The sequence below is a fragment of the Sphaerodactylus townsendi genome, linkage group LG12 (genome assembly GCF_021028975.2).
Source record: "Sphaerodactylus townsendi isolate TG3544 linkage group LG12, MPM_Stown_v2.3, whole genome shotgun sequence".
Taxonomy (NCBI): Eukaryota; Metazoa; Chordata; class Lepidosauria; order Squamata; family Sphaerodactylidae; genus Sphaerodactylus; species Sphaerodactylus townsendi.
The window spans coordinates 28033552-28058393 of NC_059436.1; the positions used below are offsets into that span (position 1 = coordinate 28033552).

Sequence of the window (24842 nt, forward strand, 5' to 3'; positions counted from 1 at the left end):
GGTGCAGAGTGGTAAGCTGCAATACTGCAGTCAAAGCTCTGCTCACGACCTGAGGTTGATCCCTATGGACTCGGTTTCAGGTAGACGGCTCAAGCCTTTAATTCTTCTGAGGTGTGTAAAACGAGTACCCAACTTGCTGAAGATAAACTATAGGTCACTGGAGAAGGCAAAAACAAACTACCCCGTAAACATAGTCTGCCTAGTAAAAGTTGTGATGTGACGTCATCCCTGGGGTCAGTAATCCCCTGCTTTAAAGGTAACTACCTTTACTTTTAAACCCTACTGAATTCAATGGGGCACACATCCTAGAAAGTTTGCTTCAGACTGTAAATTTAAGCCAAACTAAGCAATACGTGAAAGCCCTGTGGTTAGACATGTCCATTAAAAAAATCATCTAATTTCAGGAAATTGTAGTTGGAAGAAAGATGCTTAGCTCTTTTTCTCTCCCACCTCTTCCATAATTTAAATAGCTCCTCTGAAGCTACAATTTGCTCTTCACAGGGAGAAAACTATAAGCATTAGCACCTGTCTTTTCCCCCACCCACAGCTAATTGAAGCTTAAGGAGGATTATTCAAATCATAAAAGAGGCAAAGGAGGAACTGATAACAACCCTGCTGTCTCCCAAGCAAATCTTCAAAACTGACGAGACCAGTTTTCTCTGTTTCAACTAGTCTTGTTCATAGAAACTACTACATTAATATTATTTAAGATGTGCTTGAGTTATGATGCTCTCCTAAGCCCTGTACAAGCAGTAGCATAGATGGGTCTCCTACCTTAATGGCATTCAGTTTAATGGAAATATAAGGAAAAATGGATATAGTAAGAGGAAGACTTTTGCTTTTTCAAGATCCCCACCTGGCAAGGCCCTCTGAACCAGGTTAGGTTTGTATTGGAGAACAAGACTTACAGACTTGAACAATTGGAGAATAAGGTCTCTTCCGCACCTGAAGAATAATGTACTTTGAATCCATTTTCAGTGCACTTTGCAGCTGGATTTTACAGTGCAGAATAGCAAAATCCGCTTGCAAATAATTGGGAAAGTAGATTGAAAGTGCATTATTCTGCATATGCAGAAGGGGCCTAAGACTTACAACTCCAGCGTTGAGCTCCTCAAAAGGATCCTCTATGTTTATGTTCTCCCTTGGACTCCCATAGACTGGTAGGAAGGAGGGTCCAAAGCATGGCAAGAACCCTGAGATATTCCCTGAAACAAGAAGATGTTAAGAAAAAAAGGAGAAGAAAGACGTAGATATGGCTCCATTGAGAGGCGAGGCGAGGCGAGGAGTTTTGGGTGCTATTAAAGGCAATAGAGTCATAACCCACCAGGAGGTACTCCTGAGCAAACCCTGGTGAAATATTAATGGATTGAGGTAGGAGTCCTGTAGTCCAATTACTGCTGCCCTGCTCTCTAAGCATGTTAAGCACACACACACAAAAAGGGGGGGGGGGGCGGACTGCAGGCAGTTCAAAGCTGATTTTCAACTGTGCCAGCCAAAATTGTCCTGATGTCAAAAATGTGATGACTCCAGAGAGCCAGTCCTACCATAATGTTTGCTGAATAGATCTCCCACACCATTTGAAAAGCTTGTGAAATCCTTCTCAGCCAGCTACCCTCCTCTAAGAACTCCAGATACCAGGGGTGACTCCAAGGGCTAGCAAGGGGGTATGCACTACCTTTCCTGCTGCCTCTTTTGGTCTTATGACATGGATTACATTTTTAAAGCCTGCTGAGTGACTAAAGAATACCTTATTCATTCGTTCCTATCCTCCAACCCAACATCAAGCAGAAATCTCTAACTCCCAATATCAGGTGTAGGAAATCTGGCAACCCAAGACCATTTGACGAGAGAAAGGGCAGTTTGGAAAAGACCTCTGCACACAAACCAACCCTCAGGTGGAAACTACTGGAGGATTTATTAGCACTACACCCCTAAAGATGGTAACACATGGTCTCTGTGGATGTTAGTCACAGGTATGAGGGTTTAAAGAGCTGGAATATTCAGAACACCTTTTTTCAAAAAAAATGAACATTTACTACAAGCTAAATCTAAAATGCAGATTAGTTCCAGATTAATGCCTCCCATTTCCAGTCTACAACTCCTCTGGTTTTCACAAGTCAATTCAGAGAAGAAGTTATCAATCTTGTGAACTAGTGGAGGATCCTTAGAATTCAACTTGGCTCTCCAAGGTGCTGAAAATGTGCCACAAACTCAGAAGGGTTAAAGTGGCCTGAATAGCCCAGCTTAGCCCAAGCTTGTCAGAGTTTGGAGAAAAGCAGGATTGGCCATGGTCATTACGGGGATGGGAAGACTGAGGTTACTGCACAGAGGAAACTGGCAGTTTCCAGATAACAGTCTCTGCGTCTCATTTAACCATTCATTTACAAAATCAACAGCAAACTTTTTAACAGAAGTAACAACTTGAACTTAGTTGATTGAGATGCATTCCAACCCCAATGTAATCACTACAAGACATATGTAACCAGCCTGCTATATGTTACCACTGCTGTAATGAGACATTCTTTCCTTCATCTCTTCCTTATGGCTTCTCATGCTCCGTAGACAACTAGGCTTACCCGTGACACTTTCTACCCCCATGGGAAATGGGATGTTTCCATTGGTCTGTGGGGACAGGAGGCCAGGTGGCTTTATCTCTATCTGTTGCCGACCTCTGGATGCCTCGGCTCCAAAGTAACTCTTTCTTACATTCTTTGGGAAAATGGGGCGGGGGGGATTGTTTCGGAATAAAGTGGATAGCAAAAACCAGGTTCGCCAGAACTGGCTTTACCAAGCTGGGTGCTTCGTTGCCTTCCAATAAACACTAGTAATCAACAATATAAAGCCCGTTTATTGATTCAAGGTTCAAGACCTAACATAGGACCCTATAGAAGAGAACTGCAGGGCTTTTGCCCAGCCCCCATTTGTTTCAAAAGAGCTTGAGTAGAAAAAGCTCCAGTGTTCATTTGAAAGGGCGGGCACTGCCATTTGGAGTTTCCAACTCAGCCAAAATGTCTAGGCCAAGGCCTGGTTGAAATTTGCTTACCATCTGTTTCAGATCCTGTGAAAGAATTCTGGGAGATGCTGAGAAAAGTCGTTCCTAGAACATTGCTGCTTGAATATTCATCCCTAGGGGGAAAAAAGAAAACATTGGGTGTGGGTGTGGCATAGTAAAGAATTGACAGATGGTACTTTAATAAGTGCCTATAAAGTTTATTTATCAATCAAAATATTTACATCCTCCTTTCCGTGTTGCTCAAGGCATCCGCACAAAGAAACCAATAAGAGGCTAGACAACTTAAAGCATGAAATTAAAAAATCCCTTAAGAACAGCACATTTGTATAAATCAAATATGTGATAATGTACTGATTTTTTGCATTGACATAATACCCATCCCCATCTCTTCAAAACAGACCTCTGTCACCTAATATTTCCAGCTCCTGTCCAAATCAACCCTGAGGGGAAAATAAATTTCGAAGGATCACCTCAGAATAGAGCAACTCACTGAATGTTTATAATTGTTGTGGGCTTCCTCTGCCAGTCTGAAATCCTGTGCTTCATATCTTACCTCAATTGTTGAACTTACCTCAACTCACTCAGACTCAGTTCCATGTTGCAATATGGAATAGCCTACCTTAGTGGACTGCTGTAAGGATTACTGAGGCAAATCAGTTTTAGCAAGGCATGATTTGGAGCACAGATGGAGTGGTGGGGATGGGGAGGTGTTAAAACCTCTCCCTGTACAACACGTTTGTGCTCCAAACCATCCCCTACAGGAGCAGTTTTTTCTTTTAAAAGCCTTAGCAATCACGTTTCTGTTGCACACGTTTACATGTAATGTGTAGTTAGGTCTTGAGACAGGATACATTAATTTCTTTGAACACTATGAAATGTGCTATAGAGATGCTATGTAGTATTGTATATGGTCACAGTATTGCATATATTTGAGATACTAGCAATAAAACCCACTTTATGGACTCCAGATGGGGGTGGGGGTGGGGGTGGGGAGAGGGCAGGCAGGAGAGGACCATTTCCCCCTTGTTTCCCAAGCCCTGTGCAATGTGATAAACAGGCAAGGGCCCCAATCCTAGCTGAGGATAAGGCTGTTTCCCCCTCCCTTTTTGTTTCCCAAGCCACACGGGAGGGGGGCAATCCTTTGTGCTTCTCCCCCCACCTCCTGCCCCAAGGTCTGCAGGTCTTGGGAAGGGAGGTGGTGGGTGGTTGGAATGTGAGGGACAGACTTCCAACCAATGAGAGTCCTGCGCACCCATTGGCTGGGGGTTCGTTGTTGGACATTCCAAACGCTTAGGCGATTATGTATAAGGATATTATCCAAAGTGTTCCTACTTACCCATCAAGGATGGTCAATTTGATTAGATCACACATGCTAGGCATCTGCAATGGAAAGACATCCTAATCAGGAAAACACTCTGCCGCTGTGGTCCAAGATCCCCTACACCATCTAAAAGTGCATTTGAAAAGTAAACCCAAGATTGCATCGTATTCTCACAGGGCCAAGAGATGAAACCAAAATTCAAGGTTGCCACTTGCAGATTTTATTCTGCATCTCCCCTGTTAAGTTCAGATGCGGATGAAGTGGGTTTAGCCCCTGCTTCAAGGATGCTCCTCCCATTTCTGAATATTGCATCTCACCTGGATGGGAAAGGACATCATCTGGTTCCATGCAGGGTTGGCACTTCCAAATACAACTCTGGTCCGTAGCTGAGCATGTTGTCAAAAAAGGCAGATAAACATAATCAGCCACGCTCTTCAGCCTTGCTTTCTCTATACCCTGGCACTAACTAGAAGCCAACAAGGAGAAGTGACATGTCCTTTCCACTTGATTAAGGCCTGATTTAAACATGATGCTGGTGGGACAGAGGAATGTACACGACAATGTCCGGGCCCCACACTGAAAGGCACCTTGGGTCTCTCTGTTGCTCTCCTTCTAATACTGGTTCCTTGACTATCTGGCCAGCCCCCAGCCTCTGCAAAGGCATTGGCAACTTAGAGATAATTAGAATGATTATACAGTGAAACCACTTGTAAATCATAACTTCTAATCTCCAAAAATTTTAAAGAATACATAGAAATTTGTTTCCCTGCTTTTGTTTAATCTCATAGGAATGCCATCGCTTCCCTCATAGATAGGGTTGCCAACTCTGAGTTAGGACATTCCTGCAGAACTGGAGTTAGAGCCTGGGAAGGCAGGATTTGGGGAAGACAGAATCTTTAGTGGGGTATAATAATGCTGTAGAGTTGACCCAACAAAGCAGCCATTTTTTCCAGGGGAACTGATATCTCTTGTCTAAAATTCAGTAATAATTCTGGGAAATCTCCAGTCCTCACCTGGAAGGTGGCAACCCTACACCAAGCTTGTAAAACGCTAATTGCCTAATCATTTGTGATGAGTAAGAATTGTTTTCACTGACCAGGTAGTTTTACAAAACATGGTAATTTTATGTCACAAGTGAGATTGTAGAGATGTGTGGATAAGTAAGCTAGTAACTTACGTAAAATTGCAACAAACAAATAATTCATGATGCCATTCATTCCACTCTATTTAGAAATGGCTCCTTTCTTCCTGAAAATCAGAGCTTTGTTGAACTTACTGTTTTCCCTGCAAAATTAACTTCCACAGAAGGGTCAACAAGATCATCTCCATCACTGATGTCCTCATCTCTTGTTTTGAAATAATTTATGTTCTCTTTGTCCACTGCAGAAGAAATCAAGCAGCAGTTTGCTTAAAAGGATATCGGGTGCCAGTACTTGACTCTGAGATGAAGCTCATGGACTTTTGACAACTCTTTTGTTCTGAAGGGGGCAGAGTCCCTTCCTACAAAGGGTTCTTTTTCACAGAGTTAAGTCAGTCCAGTCTATAAGAGGGACTGCAACCATGAAACATCCACTTCCTGTTCTCCATGTTCTCAAAGTGCCCCCAGCTGAACAAGGTTGCAGTCCTCGGTGTTAAGCCTGTTGTACAAGATTCTGTATCATTTAACATAAGAACATAAGAACATAAGAACAAGCCAGCTGGATCAGACCGGAGTCCATCTAGTCCAGCATTCTGCTACTCGCAGTGGCCCACCAGGTGCCTTTGGGAGCTCACATGCAGGATGTGAAAGCAATGGCCTTCTGCTGCTGCTGCTGCTGCTGCTGCTGCTCCTGAGCACCTGGTCTGCTAAGGCATTTGCAATCTGAGATCAAGGAGGATCAAGATTGGTATCCATAGATTGACTTCTCCTCCATAAATCTGTCCAAGCCCTTTTTAAAGCTATCCAGGTTAGTGGCCATAACCACCTCCTGTGGCAGCATATTCCAAACACCAATCACACGCTGTGTGAAGAAGTGTTTCCTTTTATTAGTCCTAATTCTTCCCCCCAGCATTTTCAATGAATGCCCCCCTGATTTAAGAAGGCTTGTTTTACAAAAGCAAAGGAGATGCACCCCACGATGACCAAAACATTTCACAAAAATGCTGAGACATGATCACATGTAGGAAATGATTTCTCCCCCTTCCCTTAATGGTTCTCTTGTGCAAATATTTGGATTTGGTCAGAATTCCCCTCACCATAATAGAAAGGCCACTGTAGTGAGATGAGGGGTGGGGGTGTCCTTTTCCAATTGGGAAGGACAACATGTTTGCACTTTGATGTGCTAACACCTCTTGATTGGAGGGTTCAGATTTGGTGGGCTGGAGCCCCCAAACTTTCCTCCAGATTGGCTGAAAGCCCCAGTGCACAAGTGGGGTGAGGTCAGAAAAGGGAAGCTACTCCTTTGTTTGGAAGCTCTTTCTTTTCGAAGCTCTTTGAAGCATGAATTGCAGGTGAACTAGAGACTGGGGAGCAGGGGTGGAGCCGGGGATGGACATTCTGCGATCATTTCCCTTTAGCATGCCTGGATTTGCAATACCCCAAGTTTGTGCCTTGTAGAAATAAAGTTTAACTTCAGAGAGACTGCACACATCATTACACATCCACCTGGTGTTTGGTATGCTACTGAGTGAGACACCTGTGAGGTTGGCGTTGGGCAACCCGCATGAGGAGCAGGGGTGAATTTTACCTGAAGTGGCGGTAGCAGCAGTATAGGGTTCAAAACAGTGGCTAGTCCTTTCCTACAGAGTGACAGAAATCATAACAAGTACTCTGGATCTGGGGCCCTTACTTTGAGGAATGTCTTCTGCTTGGTAGATTGAGAGCTGGAGGGTTGCCATGCGTGATGGCACAGCTGCAGATTTGAGAACATTCTCCTCTCCACCTTGGTCCTCCTTTATCTTGTCTGCATCCTATGGAGAAGGAGGAAAAAGCTAGATGAGCAGGATGGTATCGGTCACAAACCTTTCTTGAAAAATGCATCTGAATTGTCATTATACCGACATCTTTGCCATACGTATTCCTGAGGCAGTATTAAACAAGCAAATGAACATTATGCCAGAATCAATGCAAGGTATGACAGAGAATACTATGGGGTCCATTTCCATGGTTATATGTACATTCTCTCTCCTGATGCAACCCTGGAAACTGAACTGCTGCGAGGAAGGATTAGAGATCTCTTTTTTGGCTTGTTTTAAATGTGATGCTGGCTCAGGCAAAAGCAGTGCTGGATTTAGATGCCAGAGGCCCTAGGCCAGCAGTGGCCAACCTATGGCACTCCAGATGTTCATGGACCACAATTCCTATCAGCCCCTGCCCTAGGCTATTCCACTTGTGATGCCCCTCCCAATCCACCACCCTCATGACTAGAGGAAGATGAAAGAGAAAGATGAAATTAAACAAAATTGAGGAAAGCTGAAGATGACGGGTGTTTAAAATTCCACAATTCACCATTCCTCCTCTAAAGAACTTAAGATGTTATTGTTAAATACCACAGTGATTGGAAAAAATGCATAAAATAAAATGCATATGTAACCCCCATGCCCAGAATGGGTTGAACCAGTAAGGGGGTGGAGACTCAGAACAGCAGAAAGGCTGCAGAGCTCTTTGGAGAATACAAGGCTACCAGACTCGGACCTTGATTTCTATAAGCCCTTAACCCCTTGTTAAGGTAATTGCAATATTATTGGGAACTACTGGGAAGGTAGTTGTTTTTGCTATGTTGTAAATGTTGGAGTTTATTGTTTCAGGGTTTCTTTTTGTGGTTGTAATGGGTGAGAGTTCTCCTGGAAACCTTCATCATGTTGCATCCTGTTCATCAAGCCCTTGGAGTCTTCAGGAGCCAACCCACTTGCAAAGAAGAATTGGACTTGGCAGTATCAGTAGGCTGTAACTAGAAGGACTTGAAATGCAACCTGAACAGGACCTTGAATTGTATTGTTAAATGTTGATGTTTAATGTTATTTGTAAAGAGAAGTAAACTGTTTTGTTTAAATTTGGTTCTTTGCAACTCCTTCCAAGTACTGCCCCACTGAACCCACAAGCTGAGGTTACACATACATTGCTGACTGTGCCAAAAATATTATATACTTTGGGGGGAGACCCCCTGGATTTTGAGGCCCTAGGCTTCAGCCTGCCAAGCCTACAGTGAATCCAGCACTGGGCAAAAGTATTATTTCAAAAGACTTTGTACTCTCATTGAAACTGGGCAGTTCTCTGTTCAAATCAACTTTTTTTTGTAATAGGCTGAAGGCAATGAGCCAATGAGAAGCTTCAGGGATACGACTCAGCCTGGCCTGGCTTGCTACCCTTGCTAAGTCTCTAAACAAGTTTACGTCCATCTTTTCAGCTATACTCTTGAAACCAGGTTTATTTCTTCCATACGGAAAAGAAAACACTGCATTGCTCCTTTTAATAGGAGACGGTATGCCCATGTTGAATACCAAAGTAGCAAAACAAGGGTAGAACTTCCTGCACATCTTGGGCAATCCCTAGATATGTAAAAAAAATACCATATTAGATGCATATAATATTGTGTGGGTTCAGTTTGCCTCTATTGTTTAATAAAGGGCAGAAAAAAATCCACCCTTCTCCTACAATTCCCCTTCAATTCCTTTTGATTTTAATAACTGTCAACTCTATGCTCATATTGTGCATATCTCAGGGCTGAAAGACATTGTAAAGTTGGTATTTTACCGGTGCGTGGTCCCCTGCTCCCAGAACACAAAGGTTGACTTTCACAAAGCCCTTTAGCCCGGCATTCAGGTTATCGGGATCATAAAGACTCAGCCATTTGGAGTACATAACATGACCTAAGTCAAGAAAATAACAAGAGCCAATATTCATACTGATCTGAGTGGCCAGCTGTCTTTTATATCAGTGGGCTAATGATGGAGTCATTGGGCAACATGATCACTGAAATGTTTTCTTGCAATCAAAATTCAACATAAGGTAGCAACTGATCTGGGCTAGTTCCCCCCCCCCTCCCACTCCATCACATACATGGAGAGCAGCAACCATCAAATATCAAGTTGTTAAACATTAAATGTGAGAGCTAAGCTAAAATTTCTCACAGTTTCCCACAAAATGTTGACAGTGCTAAAAAATGTCAACCTTTTGAAACAACATTTTGGCACTTCCTGGAAAGACATCTACTTCCTGGAAAGACATCTACTTCCTGGAAAGACATCTACTTGCATATTTCATTGCCCACTCTTGCAGTAATTTTCTATTGTTATTAGTGATATCATCATGCAGTGAAATCTAACTAGCCATGTAGGGTAGCAATAGTGCCCCATCTGCTATGTGATGTTTGATAAATTGAGATCTCCTGCCCATTTTGAGACCACAGCTTGGAACCACTACATGTAAGGGGAAGGGGCTTCCACCAAATACAATTTTCCTGACCTGAAATGGACCTGGGAACTGCCACGTGTCCCCTTGTGAAAGGCTGGCATGGTGGAGTGATTATAATGTTTGAACAGAATCTGGGATTGGGACAACTGGGTTTGAGTCTCCTCCCTGCTCAGCCACGGAAGCCTGTCAGGTAATCTTGAGCCTATAATAGTCTCCCAGCCTGACCTACCCACACAAATTTGCTGTTGTGAGGATTAGATGGAGAAGGAAGGAATGATGTGAAAAGCTGCTTTGGGTCCCCAATCAGGAAGAGAAACAGGATATTAATAAAAATAATCATAAGCTCCTCACACAGGACAATTTAACTCCTTGCTTGGTCCCAGTGGAGTGGGGTGGCAGATTGGTGATGGCAATGATTCTGTGGCTGCATCCTGGACTCTTGCCCAGGGTATTATTAAAAACAGAGACTTGTGGCACTGACTGGCAGCAGATTTTATGTGCAAGTTCTGAACTGTGAGGTCATTAAGCAGTACAAGAGCCACAGTTGCTCTTAATGGTTGTTCCCCAATGTCCATTTGGACTCTGTGTGTGTGTTTGATCTGTTATCCTGCCTCAAACATAGGTTTGATTAATAATGGGGCATGACATTCCAAGTAATGAGTATAGGTACTACTGAAGGCTGCACAACTTTACCTGGAGCTTCATACACAAGCCCAATCTCAATCTGCAAGGACAGAAACAGTAGACATTATTAGAAATGTCAAAGGAGGGAGTCGTAGACATTGCAAGGAAATCTGAACTCTGATAATATCCAGACTTTGAAATTAATGGATTAAGTTAAAAGACTGACACTAAAATCTGAAAATGCAACTCCCCCCCCCCCCATTGTCCACGATAGCCCAATCTTGTCAGATCTTAGAAAGCTAGCAGGGTCAACCCTGGTTAGTATGTAGATGGGAGACCACCAAGGTAGTCTAGGGCTGCTATGGCAAGCCACCTCTGTTTGTCTCTTGCCCTGAAGACCCTACAAAGCAGTATATATTTACAGCAGCAAGCCACCTTTTTATTGTATTGTATTTATTTAAAATATTTATACTCCCATTTCTCCTGAGACTCAAGGTGGTTAATAAAACAGCAATAGCTGCAAGGATTATCATAAGCATGATATAACAGGTTGAAAACAACATGCAGTGCTAATTCTGGGTGATGTTGACCTGTGGATTTTCTGGGTACACCTGGTTGGTCACTGTGAGAATCGGAAGAAGAAGAAGAGTCTGGATTTATAGCCCCCCCTTTCTCTCCTGTAAGGAGACTCAAAGGTGCTTTCCCCTCCCTCCTCACAACAAACACCCTCTAAGATAGGTGGGGCTGAAAGAGCTCCAAAGAACTGTGACTAGCCCAAGGTCACCCAGCTGGCATGTGTTGGAGTGCACAGGCTAATCTAGTTTGACTATGTAGAGTTATCTGATCCAGTTTGGCTCTCATGGTCTTGTGTCACTCTGCTCTCCTCTCAGAGTTCTGCAAAGCTCAAGTCCTCCCCCACTCCCTCATTATAATGACAAGCATTTCACCCATTCAAAGATAAAAAATACTATATTATATGCCAATTCAAAAATAAGTGCTGTTAGACTAATAGTCATAGTGAGTTTGGATCCTGCCCACAACAGCTCCTTATTGGGCTAATAACCTGGTGTGCTGGGTAGGTTGATCAGAACTTGAAGACAGAAGTGAATACTTTTATTTTTCTTCTCTTCAAGCCCAGTGTGATTCAATTACAGTGTGCATCTCTGGCCCACTATGGTAGCCAAAGCTTTATCATCAGGGTGATGCAACACCAATTAGCTTCCTAATCCTACCTGTCCATCAACATCAGCTAAAGCCGCAGCTGCTCACCTTGAAGACACCAATGAGGGAATCAGGTCTCAGTGCCCTTGAATTCAACACCTATATAAAATATGAAGTTATAAACACCAAACCAGAACTCAGGGATAGATTGTTTCTTATTTCTTTGAATGAAAGACCATATAAAATGTGGAACAGGATTACACACAAGAATTGTTTTGGTAATACCACTTTGGTAGCAGCTCACATCTCATTTGCTGTATCTTCAGAGCTAAGTTGGGACTATGTTCAGGCTCATCTATATCCATATCTGGAGAACGTGTGATCCTCATAACTACCTGTGATAGCAGGCAGAGTGACTGGAATCTCATGTTGTGTTTTTCTTTCTCATCCTAGATCAGTGATTCTCAACCTTCCTAATGCCGCAACCCTTTAATACAGTTCCTCATGTTGTGGTGACCCCCAACTCTAACATTTATCCATTTTACAGATGGAGAACACTGATACAGAGAATCTTAGGTGACTCCTGTGAAAGGGTCATTTAACCCCCAAAGGGGTCGCGACCCACAGGTTGAGAACCACTGTCCTAGATCCTGTAGTTTCACTTACCACGGTCACCTCGTACATTTCCTGAGGCCTGCATCATATCCCTGGCTGCTGATGGTGGTGATTGTGGGTGTGTGAGGAAAATGTACACCATTTATTTGCTAAAAAGAAGAAAATCCCCAAGGGTGTTTTGGTAGGTTTCATAATAAAGTCTTTTAGAGATGAAATGTTACATGTTTGCTATGAAAATAAACTAAAAGTAAATAGGAAAGAGGTTATAGTGATGAAAGAGTTACCATAAATTGTTGATAAAAAGAAAAGATTATAATGAGTTAACAAATGCTTTAAAAAGGAACAACATTTATTTTAAATGGGAGATCCAAGAAGGTTTATCTTTTTCTTGTCAACATTCAGTAGTGGTATTGTAATGTAATATATGTTACATTGTAGAGTTGTTTATAATTACAAATGCTTGGAAAACTTATTATGTTAACAAAGGGTTGACTTTGCCCCCCCCTCCCCCCCAGGAAGGGAAACATGTTGGCGTGAGCTTGTGCCATCTCCTATGGTCATTCTGTTCTCTCCCCACACCTCAAATCTGGATTGAACTGTAATATTTATTCCATCCTGATATCTCTTCTTCAGAGGCATTGAGGAGGAAATTGCATCCCACGTCTATAAAACAACAATTAAATGTTCTTTAGAAGAGAGAAGATGGAACCTCTGACTTTTCTCATTGTCCATTACATGTAACAATCCAATATACCCAGAGGTGGGATCCAGCAGGTTCTCACAGGTTCCCGAGAGTAGGTTACTAATTATTTGTGTGTGCCGAGAGGCGGTTACTAATTGAATCCCACCAAGCCATGGGAACCTGTTACTAAAATTTTTGGATCCCACCACTGAATATACCCCAATCCTTTATGCAGATAATCACACCTGAAATATTTGTGACAGGGGCGCTGTGTGGTTTCTGGACTGTATGGCCATGTTCTAGTAGCATTTTCTCCTGACATTTCGCCTGCATCTGTGGCTTGCATCTTCAGAGATACCACACAACACCCCAGTGATTCCGGCCGTGAAAGCCTTGACAATACATTTATGACAGGATTCACACCAAGCCTCCCCCTGCACCTCCCCCCGCCCCCAATTGGAATATGATTTCCTCTTCATAGCATCTGAAGAACTGAGCTCTAACCCGTGCAAATTCATGATGGAATAAATGTAGATAGTTTGCTGGATTTCCTTCAGATCTTGGTCCCAGCATTTCTGGGCTGTTTGTAGCTCAGCATCACAGTCCTTCTTTGTTATGTGAAAACAGAGAAGCATGAGGCTGTGTAAAAGGATTCCAGTGTAAATGGAAAGCAAGAGACCTGATGTCTTATTTACCTGTATGATTATAAATTCATCAAACAGCTGAGAGGGCATCTCCTGGAAATTTTGTACGAATGTCTGAGAGAAACCAACAAAGTCAATCAAGCTAAGTATTTGGCAATAACTGTTCCAGGAAAACAATAATGCACAGTCATTATTACATGCCAACAACCAATTATGGAATTTTTAATGGATTTATCAGCCTTTGAGTCGCTATATAAATACTGCTTTTTAGTAATCAAAGAAAATGGGAGAAAACTTACCACTCAGTATTGGCAGTGACGATAATCTTTAAACGATAATTTTCATTGCTGTTTTTAGCACAGCTTAAACAGCCTCCAGAATAGATACACCATCTGATTAAAACTGCCTTCCCCTCAAAAGAAACACTCCAATTAAAACTGCCTTCCCCAAATAATCAACTAAAGTTTTAGCAGATTAAATTAATCAGTTAAGCTGATCCATTATGCTGAGTTGAACCATTGGTCCACGTTACTCAATATTGCTTAACAGAGATGACCATGAAAACCTATGATAAGAGTGCTGTGGGTCTTCCGGGTTGTACGGCCGTGTTCCAGTAGCATTTTCTCCTGACGTTTCGCCTGCATCTGTGACTGGCATCTTCAGAGGATGATGTAGGCAAAACATCTGGAAAAAATGCTACTGGAACACGACCATACAACTCGGAAAACCCACAACAATGTAGTGATTTTGGCCATGAAAGCCTTCAACAATACATAAAACCTATGATGATAGATTTTTGGGATTGTATTTTATCACCCTGCCCCTTCCAGGTAAGCTTGTTAGATCAAAGTTCTAAATTGCAGTCCAAAGCTGTTTCATACTTGGGGGTGGAGGGGCTAGTAGTTTCCATGGATCAAGGCAGGGGGTGGGGGAGAAACATCTATTCTTTATTCCCTGAAATATCACAACATTCAATGGATCATTTGAATGAAACCCCAGGAGTGAATGAATCCCAGTCAGGACAGGGCTGGGGAAAACTGCTCATCTCTGCTATCTACTGTGACTGGCAGCAGAACCCTGAGGTTTCAGACACAATCTTTTTCTGTCCTGCTGCATGATTTGGGGGTCATTCCTTCTTTTGTGGGATTCAGATTTACTGAATCAGAAAGTGTTTGCAATTGGCTCCAGTCCATCTTGCTGCTCAGTTGATGAGCATTGGATTAGAACAGGGGTAGGGAACCTTTAACACTCAAAGAGCCATTTGGACCCGTTTTCCATGGGAAAAGAAAACACTTGGAGCTGCAAATAATTTTTGACATTTAAAATAAAGATAACACTATATATATATAGGGTTTTTTTTAACCTTTTACTCCGCTCATTCTGAGAAGCGCAAGGATGAAGCCGGCGGCTCGGCCTCGCTGGCCGCCGGGAAAGCACCCGCCCCGCTCCAATGGGGCAGGCGAGAGGGGAAGCCCGCGGCATGGCCCAGTCGACCACGGGAGGTTGGTGCGCCCACACTGCTGCCTGCAGGGTAGGCAAGGATGGGGCCGGCGGCTTGGCTCGTGGAGCCACAGTGCAAGGGCAGAAGAGCCGCATGCGGCTCTCGAGCCACAGGTTCCCTACCCCTGGATTAGAAGAAGGAAGATCTCCCCTTTCTCCCATCCTTATGTGAAATCCCCTACTTCCTCTACTTGTACCTATTTGGTTATCACACCATTGGTGTTGGGCTTGCGGCTTGGCAGCAGAAAATCTAGAAATCTGCGAGAAAAGGATATGATTCATTTGATGATCCATGTGTGTTCCCTGATAATATCTCTCTCAGCAAATCTGTGCCTCATCAGAGCTTGCTGGAAATCCATTTATTTGTCTCTCAAACTGGAAGCATTTCTTTCCTAAGCACTGTGCCACTTCTAATGCAGAAGGTAGAGCCCACATTGTGCTGACCTCATTGAAAAAAGGGGTATTTCCAAATTTGATTCTTGTCCTGAATGCATGGTTGGCAATGATCACTTTCACCACTGGCCTGATGTTGTTTCCTTGCAATTGCCGGGCTTCTATGATCAATACTCGCACCTGCAACAGGAGGGGAGAGGAAACATGTCATGCTTGGTTATAAAAAGGGAACTTTCCTGAAGTAGCACCCAACCTGTTTTTTTTTCCCCTGAACAGTTTTCCTGATATCTAACTGGTTCCATTTTAAGGGTGGATCAACATTTCTTTGATGGGCTTTCTATTGCCTCTTTTCCTTCTTTCATTCCTTCTTTGGATGAAAGGCTTAAAAATTTTATTGTTGGGTTTTAACAAAATGTTTTGATGCTCTTCTGTTTGGTTGTTTCAGTTTATGATTGCTGATTGATAGGGTTACTGCCCCACATTTTCCATTGGAAACTATTGAAGACTCCATTGGATAGATGAAGGCACCCCCTTTGGGGACCCATAAAAGTGGACATTCTGACCCAAACATCGCCACATGTTGGGGTTCTTCTAAGAAGAATCACCTGCAGCTATGCTGCAAATTTGGTCTCTCCAATTTGAAAGACAGCCCCACCTGAGGCTCAAAAAAATTCCCTGTAGACTTTGGAGGAGATGAAAATATTCAGATATCTGGGGGAAAAATGGGGTGGGAGGGGCAGGACATTTACCTGCATGGATATTTGGCTTTTGGGGCTTTTCAAAAAAAATTCAAGTCCAATAAAACACATTCCTAGTGTGAACTATGAATGCTCCCCAGAACTGTCCCAGCAAATTCTTGGAGAAGGTGGTTGGTAGAGACCAAGGTGACTTTCAGAAAAGAAGGCCGTTTCCGCACGGCCGCCATGCGCCCCCACGCCGCCAAGAGTTCTGCCGGCGTGGGGGCGCAAGCCCGTTCGCACACAAGTGTGCGAGCAGGCCAAGCAGAGGCCCCCGCAGGAGAGGCGGCTCCGCACGGAGCTGCCTCTTCCCCCTTCTCTGCCCCACTCACGATGTCGCCGTCGTCGCCTGCTGGCCATAGAAGCCCTGCCCACGCTGCCCTCCGACCCCTGGAGGTCGGAGGACAGTGTGGGCGGGGCTTCCACAGCCAGCGGGCGACGACGGAGACATCGTGAGTGGGGCGGAGAAGGGAGACAACGTCTTCCCGGCGGCGCGGTTCGCACCGCACCGCCGGGAAGACGCTTCCCCCCCAAGAACAACCCTTTAAAGGGGTTAAACAACCCTGGGGGGAAGGAAGCGCAGTCAGGTCGGCGCTGCTGCGTTGCAGCAGTGCCACCTGTGCGAACGGCGGCCTGGGGGCGGCGTTTTTACCGCCCCCAGGCCGTCGTTTTTGGGCCGTGCGGAAACGGCCGAAGCTTGTTTGAGAAACTGACATGAAGAGACTTCCAAGGAAATCATGGAACTGTAGAACTCACTATTCCAACCTCTTGGTCACATTAACTTCACTTTGGTATAGATTATCTACCTGTATGCTTCCACTTATAGTATTACAAACACAAAGAGCTCTTGTTTCATCTCAGGAGTGAAGTTCCTTTACCTGGAAGAATTGTTTTTTGTCTGATAATGGTTTCTTGGCTGTTGGACTGCCTCCTTCAGGTATTGGTACAGTGTCACCTCTAACCTTCTGACTCCCAGCCAGTTCTTCCTCTACAGAATCCTTTGTAGAAACAGGGCACAAAACTGGGGATGATCAGAAACAACAATGTCATCTCAACTGCTTCCAAAGCCTCATCCGTGTTGTCTCTATGCCTAAAAAACACAAGTAGCCCTTTGCAGACATTATATCAAAGGCTGATTCCGCATGGGCCAAAAACAGCAGTGTGAAAACGGTGTGAAAATGATGTAAAAGGGTTTAAAATGGTGTAAAAGGGTTTATACTGTATTCACACCATTTTCACACCGCTGTTTTTGGCCCATGCGGAATCAGCCAAAGTGTAGCAGGAGTCTGGCAACCATGCATATTGGGAGTGCTTGCTGTGCACATTTTCCCCAATACATTCAATCAAGTTGTTTGCACAGGGGCAAGATGTGTATTTTACATGTGCTTTGGTATGCATGCTCAAGAGCACTTCAATCCTTTTTCTGGAAAAAAAATCCTTTAGAAGAAAGGAGTCTGCCCATGTTCAGAGCCACCTAGTTCTAATCAGCAGCATTGTTTAAAGGTGGCAACCTTACCTAAGATACTGTCATCTTCAGTATAGCCTTGTCTGATCTCTGGACATGTGACAGGGAAGGATCTTTCACCACATCTACATGGGAGACTGAGATCCCTTAGCTACCACCTCATGCTTTCAGCTTATGTAGTTATAACGCTTCACCTGTATCTTCCCACCTCTGCGTAACTCATCTCAGCCTTGTCCTATATAACATCTTCCTGAATGCATCTGCTAGGACTTAAACCCACAGTGGGCCATGAGTGTGGGATCTAACAGGAGGCTTCTCATCTCAAACACCACCATTGATATATTATGATCGAAGGAAGGAGCTACAAAGAAACTACCAAGCCTCTCAATTATGACAAGCTAGAATGCATCAGGGATGCTCCCTGAACCAGAAAGTACAGGTGGCTATTAGCACAAACAGTGGGAAGAAATACTGGGCAGGGGAGAAAATAAGTTTGCTAATCTCTAGGTGAGGCCTGGAGATCTCCTGGAATCACTAGAGATCAATTCCCTTGGAGAAGATAGTTGTTTTGCAGAGTGGACTCTTTGGCATTATAGCCTTATGAGGTTGCTCCCCAAACCTCACTCTCCCAGGCGATACCTCCAGACCTCCAGACATTTCTGAATCCATAGCCAAAATCCCTGTGTGTTCTTACACAGGTGGGCGAGAGGAAGTGTGAGTGAGAAGGGAGGTACAGGGAGGGTCTGGGGTGGGGCACAACAAATGAGGAAAAGTGGGCCCTCAAAACTGTCTGCCTGGATCTCCCAAAAGTGGGACCAGTCTGGGTGCCCTCATATTCCCTGACTCCAGTGTGCTTTATGCTTTTTTAAAAAGATAGCAGGAATATTGCTATAGCGTTTTAACACTGAAGAGATATACTGGCAATCAATTATAATTTTTAACAATGGTAAAAGCATGCCAGATGTAGCTGGAGTGGGGGAGGGATTGTGAATGCTAAATGTGAGCAGAAAGGAAATGGTGCCAAATGTGGGCAGAATGTTATGGAAATTCACATCTGCCTGTCCACATCTCCCTAAAGAATGTGTACTACAAGGAGGTTTGGAGGAGACCACAGCCAAGCCAGAAGCTGGCTGAATGCAGAAGAGGAGGAGGAGTTTGGATTTATATCCCCCCTTTCTCTCCTGTAGAAGACTCAGAGGTGCTTACAATCTCCTTTCCCTTTCCCACCCTACAACAAACACCTTGTGAGGTGGGTGGTGTGGAGAGAGCTCCGTAGAGCTGTGATTAGTCCAAGGTCCCCCAGCTGGTGTGTGTTGGAGTGCACAGGCTAATCTAGTTCCCCAGATAAACCTACACAGCTCAAGTGGTAGAATGAGGAATCAAACCCCAAATTTTAAAAAAAATACTGCCTTGGGGGAAGGTAGAGGAAGAACTCTCTGTAGAAGTAACTTGTATATCCACCTGGATCCTGGACCTATTCTTGTACACTTACGTAACTTCTTCAAAGCAGTTTTTCTTGATTGTGGGGTTTTTGGTTCTGGAGGCGTGAGGGATGCCTTTATAGAGATGAGGCACTAAAATGGAGAATAACATCAAATCTCACCAATTGGTATGCAGGTAAAATGAAAAAGAAAGTCAAAAATAAAGAGCTCAAAAATAAAGGTCAGTTCTGATCTTGCATCCGATATTCCCTTAGCAATATTTCAGGGCTCTCCTCTGCATTTTCAGCTTTTGTTTCAAAAAATGTTTCTAGCCCCTCTACTCAAGTCTACAAATCAGTTTTCCATTTTTTCAGGTGTTTGATTTTTTAAGCAGCTTAGTGGAATTTGTATGTATTTAGAAAGCAGCTGGGCAAGTAAAATACAGTTTACTCCTGGATATTTCTGGAAAAAGTTGAGGTAATCACTCTATGCAACTCCACAGCAAGAAGGGATCTTGTCCCCATTTCCCACTTCTCCACCCATTGACTTAAAAGGTTCTGGGATGATTGATAGAGACACTTCTGAAACATTACTCAAAGTCTACATTAGCATGACACAAGAACAAATCAAGCATAGGAGGAAATTCTAACTCTTTCCTGAAGACACTGCAACTGACAGATATCCAAATCACATCACATTTCCTTTCTGGCTTACACCTGTTGCCTTGTGGACGTTGTCACGAAGAGCCATTTTCTTCATAGTGACAATCCTGTTTGGTCTTGCAACAACACCTGCTAGGGGCACACTGATAGACCCAAAAGAGCTAGGAGTGGAAAGAAACGTGCGAGTCAGCATACAGTTTCCATGCAATAAACATTATTTTCTGTTGCAGTGACGCTAGCTGAGAGGTTAATATGGTACTATAATAAAGATGGAAGAAATATAAGAATAATGGAGTCATTGGGGGGGGGGTATTTTTTTCTGGGAAAATCGAAATTCAGAAAAACCCTTAAATATCTGTAGTACTTATCAAATTTAAGCACTTTACTGTTGAAACTTTAAGCACTTTACTGTTGAAACAACATACAATACATCATTTAAACTTAGCTTATCGACTTGTATTTTTAGCATATGTATGAACTAAGTGTAAATGCTGTAAGACTCTACAAGCAAATTTATGATTAGAAATAATATTATTAGAATTGGACTGGCCCAAGGTGATCCAGCAGGCTTCATGGGGAGGAGATGGGAATCAAACCCAGTTCTCTAGGGTAGAGTCCATGACTTTTAACCATTACATTACATTGGTTCTCTAAACTGTTTTACTAAACAACCTTAATACTACCCATTTTGAGGGAATAAAAATGTATTTAAAAGCATTTCATGCATTTCAAAACAGAAAATATTTCAAAAGAATTTTATTTTTCATTGTCCTCCCCAATTTAAAGTTTTTTTCATCGGAAAAAAACCTGAAAAGTAGTCCTTGAGAAGAAAGACATGATATCTCTGTGCTAAAAGTGTACAGGATTAAGAGTCCCTATGCTGCACTCTATATCCTTGCACAAACATAACGGATTTTGTAATGTGTGGCCATGAGAATATGAAAACTATCATCCTGAAATATGATAGAAAGAAAATACAGGGGTTACTTCTCAATGACTGGAGATTGGATATGGCTCTCCCCCTGCAGATAAATGCCCCCCCCCCCCTGCAGTTTATACAATTAGTAGAATTAAGCAGTACAATTTTTCCTCACATCATTCAGTAAGTATGTGCAGGTTGTGAAACTTTTGAATACACCCCCTGAATTTTTTTTAAAAACACACACCTTATTTATAGAAAACTAAGCATCAGAGGGAAAGCTTCATCCTTGGCATACATCGTTTTCCATATGCATGTGTATGCCCCACCACTTTTCTATATTCCTTCAGGTTTCTTTTAAGGAGTGCCCTTAAATATTCACACCCCAGACATACCAGGAAATGTTTCACCACTTGAAATCTGCTGTCTGCATAAACTGGATGTGCATGAGTGAATGAACATGAGTAAAGGTCACAAATTCTGGGGAGAGTAACCCATTTTGTTTGGTTTTGGTGACTTGCCTGTCTTCCTCATCACTGCTCCAGTTTTGCAGTTGGGCAACTATAAAAGAAGAGCTGTCCAGTGTGTTGACTTCCACATACCATGCCAGGGTCTGCAGGATACGCAAACAAAGTTGTCAGTAAAAGGTGGTTCCTTCAAAAGCTGCTTTAAAGCGGCTTTCACTTCTATACTTCCATGGGGCAACTGGGCATATTTTGAGACAGATGGGCATCTTTCAGCCAGGCAGTAAGGTATAGATTTCTTCAGCCTTTTTACTTTCTCTGTCTCATTTTTTTCAGCAGTGCCTTTCCTCCCCAAACTAGAAAAACTATTCAGGAGGCTGGAAGACAAATTGCCTCCTTTGCTTGCAGATGTGCGGAATTTTTTAAAAAATGAATTGTTAATGGGGATTTTCAATTCTCTTTTATTAATAGCACTGAGAGGGAAAGTGTGGCAAGCAATTTAAAATAACTACTTTCAATTCAGGAAATCAATAGCATTCAGATTAAATTTTCGGCTAAGGAAGGGCACTTCCACATTCCTGCCTTTTCCCTCCCAGTACAGCCCATTGATGGTCCCAATATTGCACCTGAGGAACAAGAACTCTCAGCAATAACATAAGAGGCAAATTGAGGTCTTCAGCAAGAAAGAGGAATCTGCAGAAATTACACCACCCTATCAGTTGAAAATTGAATCTGGCTCCAACCCAGTATCTGTGTGATACAAAATTACCGAGAGGCTGCACTCTTATTTTGCTATTGATACCAGTGAATTCACAGTCCAGTCTTTATCCAGGCAGGTTAAAAAGAGCACCAGGTGGAAGATAGAGTGAGGAATTAACAGGTGGATAATTATGTATCAATTGGGAAAGCAGCAAGTTGAGGTGCTATCACAATATGTTTTAAGGTATGTTTTAATCTTGTTGTGAACTGCCCTGAGCCCTCAGGGGGAGGGCGGTATACAAGACAAACAAACAAACAAACAAATAAAATAGTTGTTGCCATTTACTTCATTTTTACCCCCAGCTTCTCATCAATAGGAACCCAAAATGGTGTACAAATTTTTCCCCTCCTCCGTATTATTCTCACAAGAACCTCTGAGGTAAGTTAGGCTAAGAGTATACGAGTGGTCCAAAGTCATCCAGCAAGTTTCCATGGCAGAGTGGGAATCTGCACCCGGGTCTCCCCAAATCCTATTCTGACACCCTAACCACTACACCATGCTGAAATAACTCCAAAGGGTCAATCCCATGTCACTGAAAGATGGAGCTGCTGCTTTCACAAAGGCCGTTTCTGCACGGGCAATTAATGGCGGCCTGGAGAAGGCAAAAATGCCGTCTCCAGGCCGCCATTTGCACAGGGGGCGCAGCTGCATCGCAGCTGCGCCGCCCTCGCGCCGCGAAGCCGGCGTTTCCCCAGAGCGCTTGGAAGCGCTCTTGTTGGGGAAACGCCGCCGTGAAGCTGCTGCCGAGCGAACGGCAGCGGCTTCACGACGCCTCCCCCACCCGGCACTTACCTTGTCCCCGGGCCTCCGGCGCGTCGCCGAGGCCTGGGGACACAGGCGCGCAGGGCCAGGGGGGGCGTGTCCCCAGGCCTCGGCGACGTGCCGGAGGCCCGGGGACATGCCGGGTCAGCCGGGCGCCGGCGCTCTGCGGCGCCGGCTGCCCGGCTGTTTCCAGGACCGTCCGTGCGGACGGTCCCAGCGTCGTCGGGTTGGCGTCGGAAACACCGACCCGGCCGCTTCCGCCTTCGTGCGGAAACAGCCTAAGAGATGCCACCAGATTCTCTCTCTAGGTCACCAGGTTGACGACTTGACCATCTGCCTTCAACCAGACTGACTGGCCTGCCAGTGGACCCAAATGTCCGATGTACATGTTTAATTCATAGGACCATCTCAAAGCTGGATTAAAAAAAAAACCCTTGCAAAACCATTGCCAAGACAAAGGATCTCACCTCATTCCAAATGGGATCCTGGTCCCTCTGAACGACTCTTGTGCTTCTTGTGACACCTATGGGAAACAAAACACCACATCAACATCGGAATTGGGTTTCTTCTGGCTCACAGTTTAGCTGTACAGGATGAATAACAATTCACTTGAGAAACTGGAATTACCCACTAAGCGTGTTTTGCTGGAAGAAAATAGGCCCCTGAGCTCACTGTGATGGAGCTCTAGAGCAGTTCCAGTGTGCACTGATGACAGGATCTGAACTTCACCAGGGCTCTGAGACATAATTTATCCAGAGGAAAACCAGGGTCTGAGGTGAGGGGCCCCTGTCATGTTGACAGCACCTTTAAGGGCCCTTCGGCTTTGCCTTTTCCTGGGCTGTCTCCATAGGCACATGCACCAGAACTATGTTCTGTGGCTTGTCTGTTCTTCCTCAAAAAGTGTGATACGCTCACAGTTGTGTCAAAAATTTGTTCAATCATTTAAACACAGACACGGCTACATTGCTGCATTACCTCTGAAGGTGGCAGTCACACAGGTATCAGGGTATTGAGCAATTTCGGGTGGTATGTGAGCAGACACAATAATCAGGCGCAACATGTTCAGCTCTCCTCTGCTGCCCACCTCCCCAGTGTAAACTCTCAGTTTATTACACCTTTTAGATCCCTGCTGGGAAATCCAATCTATTCTGAACTCTGTCTTTGTCCTAGCAGTCTGCTAAGGACACTAAATCATTCTCAACACTCAGTTCTAAAGCCCCCACAAATCTCTGTGAGGATTCCCAGCTTCTAAAGGAATGTGACTTCTTCTGTAGCTAGGAAATAGATCTAATGTAGGATGACATCATAAAGTTGGAAGCATGAGGCAAAAAGTGATGTCACAATTGGGGAGGGGCCATAGCTTAGTGGTAGAACATCTGCTTTGCATGCAGGAGGCCCCAGGTTCAATCCAAAGCTACTTAGAAGGAGCAGGTAACATGTGATGTGGCAGACCTCAATGAGAGACCCTTGAGAGCCATTGCTTATCACTGCAGACAATACTGACAGACAAATGCTTTGATTCATTATATGATAGCTGTATTCAAATTTTTCCCAGTTTCTTCAAGAAGCCCCACTGAAGGAAGAAAGTATGGAAATTGTGTTGATTAACAGAAGAAGGGTGAAGAAGAGAAAGGAGCAGTTCCTTCAGCCAACTAACCAAAGGGAGAATTACCACAAGACAAAAATAAAGGAAAATACAGTTTCAAATATAGTTTCCTTGTGTACCATTCACCAGTATAAATTCAAATACAAACATGTTTATTCACTGAAGAGTGACAGATCAAAAAAGTAGGGCATAAAATATAAAATCCAAACTTAAGCCAGACAAGGTAAGACTGGAACAACAGAGATGATAGATTCTTTCACTGTTTCCAGAAGATTGGCTCATGACTAGCCATTTTCTCTAGGGAAGATCATCTCTGTAGTCCTGGCTCAACGATGCAGGGATGCATCTACAGAAAATGGTGCACAGGACACTTCTGCTCAGATAGATATTCTCTCTCTTTCTCCTCACAAAACTCTCCCCCTTTCCTCAGAAGTCTCTCCTCAGAAACCTGCTTCAGGTCCATTGCTGGAACAAAATATCTTGCCCTCATCCAGTGGTGGGATTCAAATAATTTAACTATCAGTTCCAGTGGTGGGATTTAAATAATTTAACAACTGTTTGTTAACAAGCACCATTTTAACAACCGGTTCTGCCAAAGTGGTGCGAACCTGCTGAATCCCACCACTACCCCCATCCCCTTTTTATAAAAGTATGTTTGTGGCCTGTCTATGAATAGATCCCAAATATCTGGTGAATTTCAT

General features: G+C 43.7%; 1 protein-coding gene across 1 annotated transcript in view; it reads right to left on the minus strand.

Moving 5' to 3' along the window:
- The window catches only part of FER1L5 (fer-1 like family member 5), a 59057-nt gene extending 35462 nt beyond the window's left edge, over positions 1–23595 (minus strand). The window contains exons 1-15 of the mRNA XM_048512117.1: positions 23511–23595; positions 23003–23058; positions 21071–21162; positions 19683–19791; positions 16961–17080; positions 15397–15525; positions 13504–13566; positions 11620–11670; positions 10420–10450; positions 9067–9182; positions 7163–7283; positions 5611–5714; positions 4350–4393; positions 3044–3126; positions 1093–1205 (exon numbers count right to left, since the gene is read on the minus strand). Of these exons, the coding sequence (XP_048368074.1) occupies positions 1093–1205; positions 3044–3126; positions 4350–4393; positions 5611–5714; positions 7163–7283; positions 9067–9182; positions 10420–10450; positions 11620–11670; positions 13504–13566; positions 15397–15525; positions 16961–17080; positions 19683–19791; positions 21071–21162; positions 23003–23058; positions 23511–23595 (1317 nt within the window). The remainder of the gene's footprint in view (positions 1–1092; positions 1206–3043; positions 3127–4349; positions 4394–5610; positions 5715–7162; positions 7284–9066; positions 9183–10419; positions 10451–11619; positions 11671–13503; positions 13567–15396; positions 15526–16960; positions 17081–19682; positions 19792–21070; positions 21163–23002; positions 23059–23510) is intronic.
- Positions 23596–24842: the final 1247 nt, after the last annotated feature.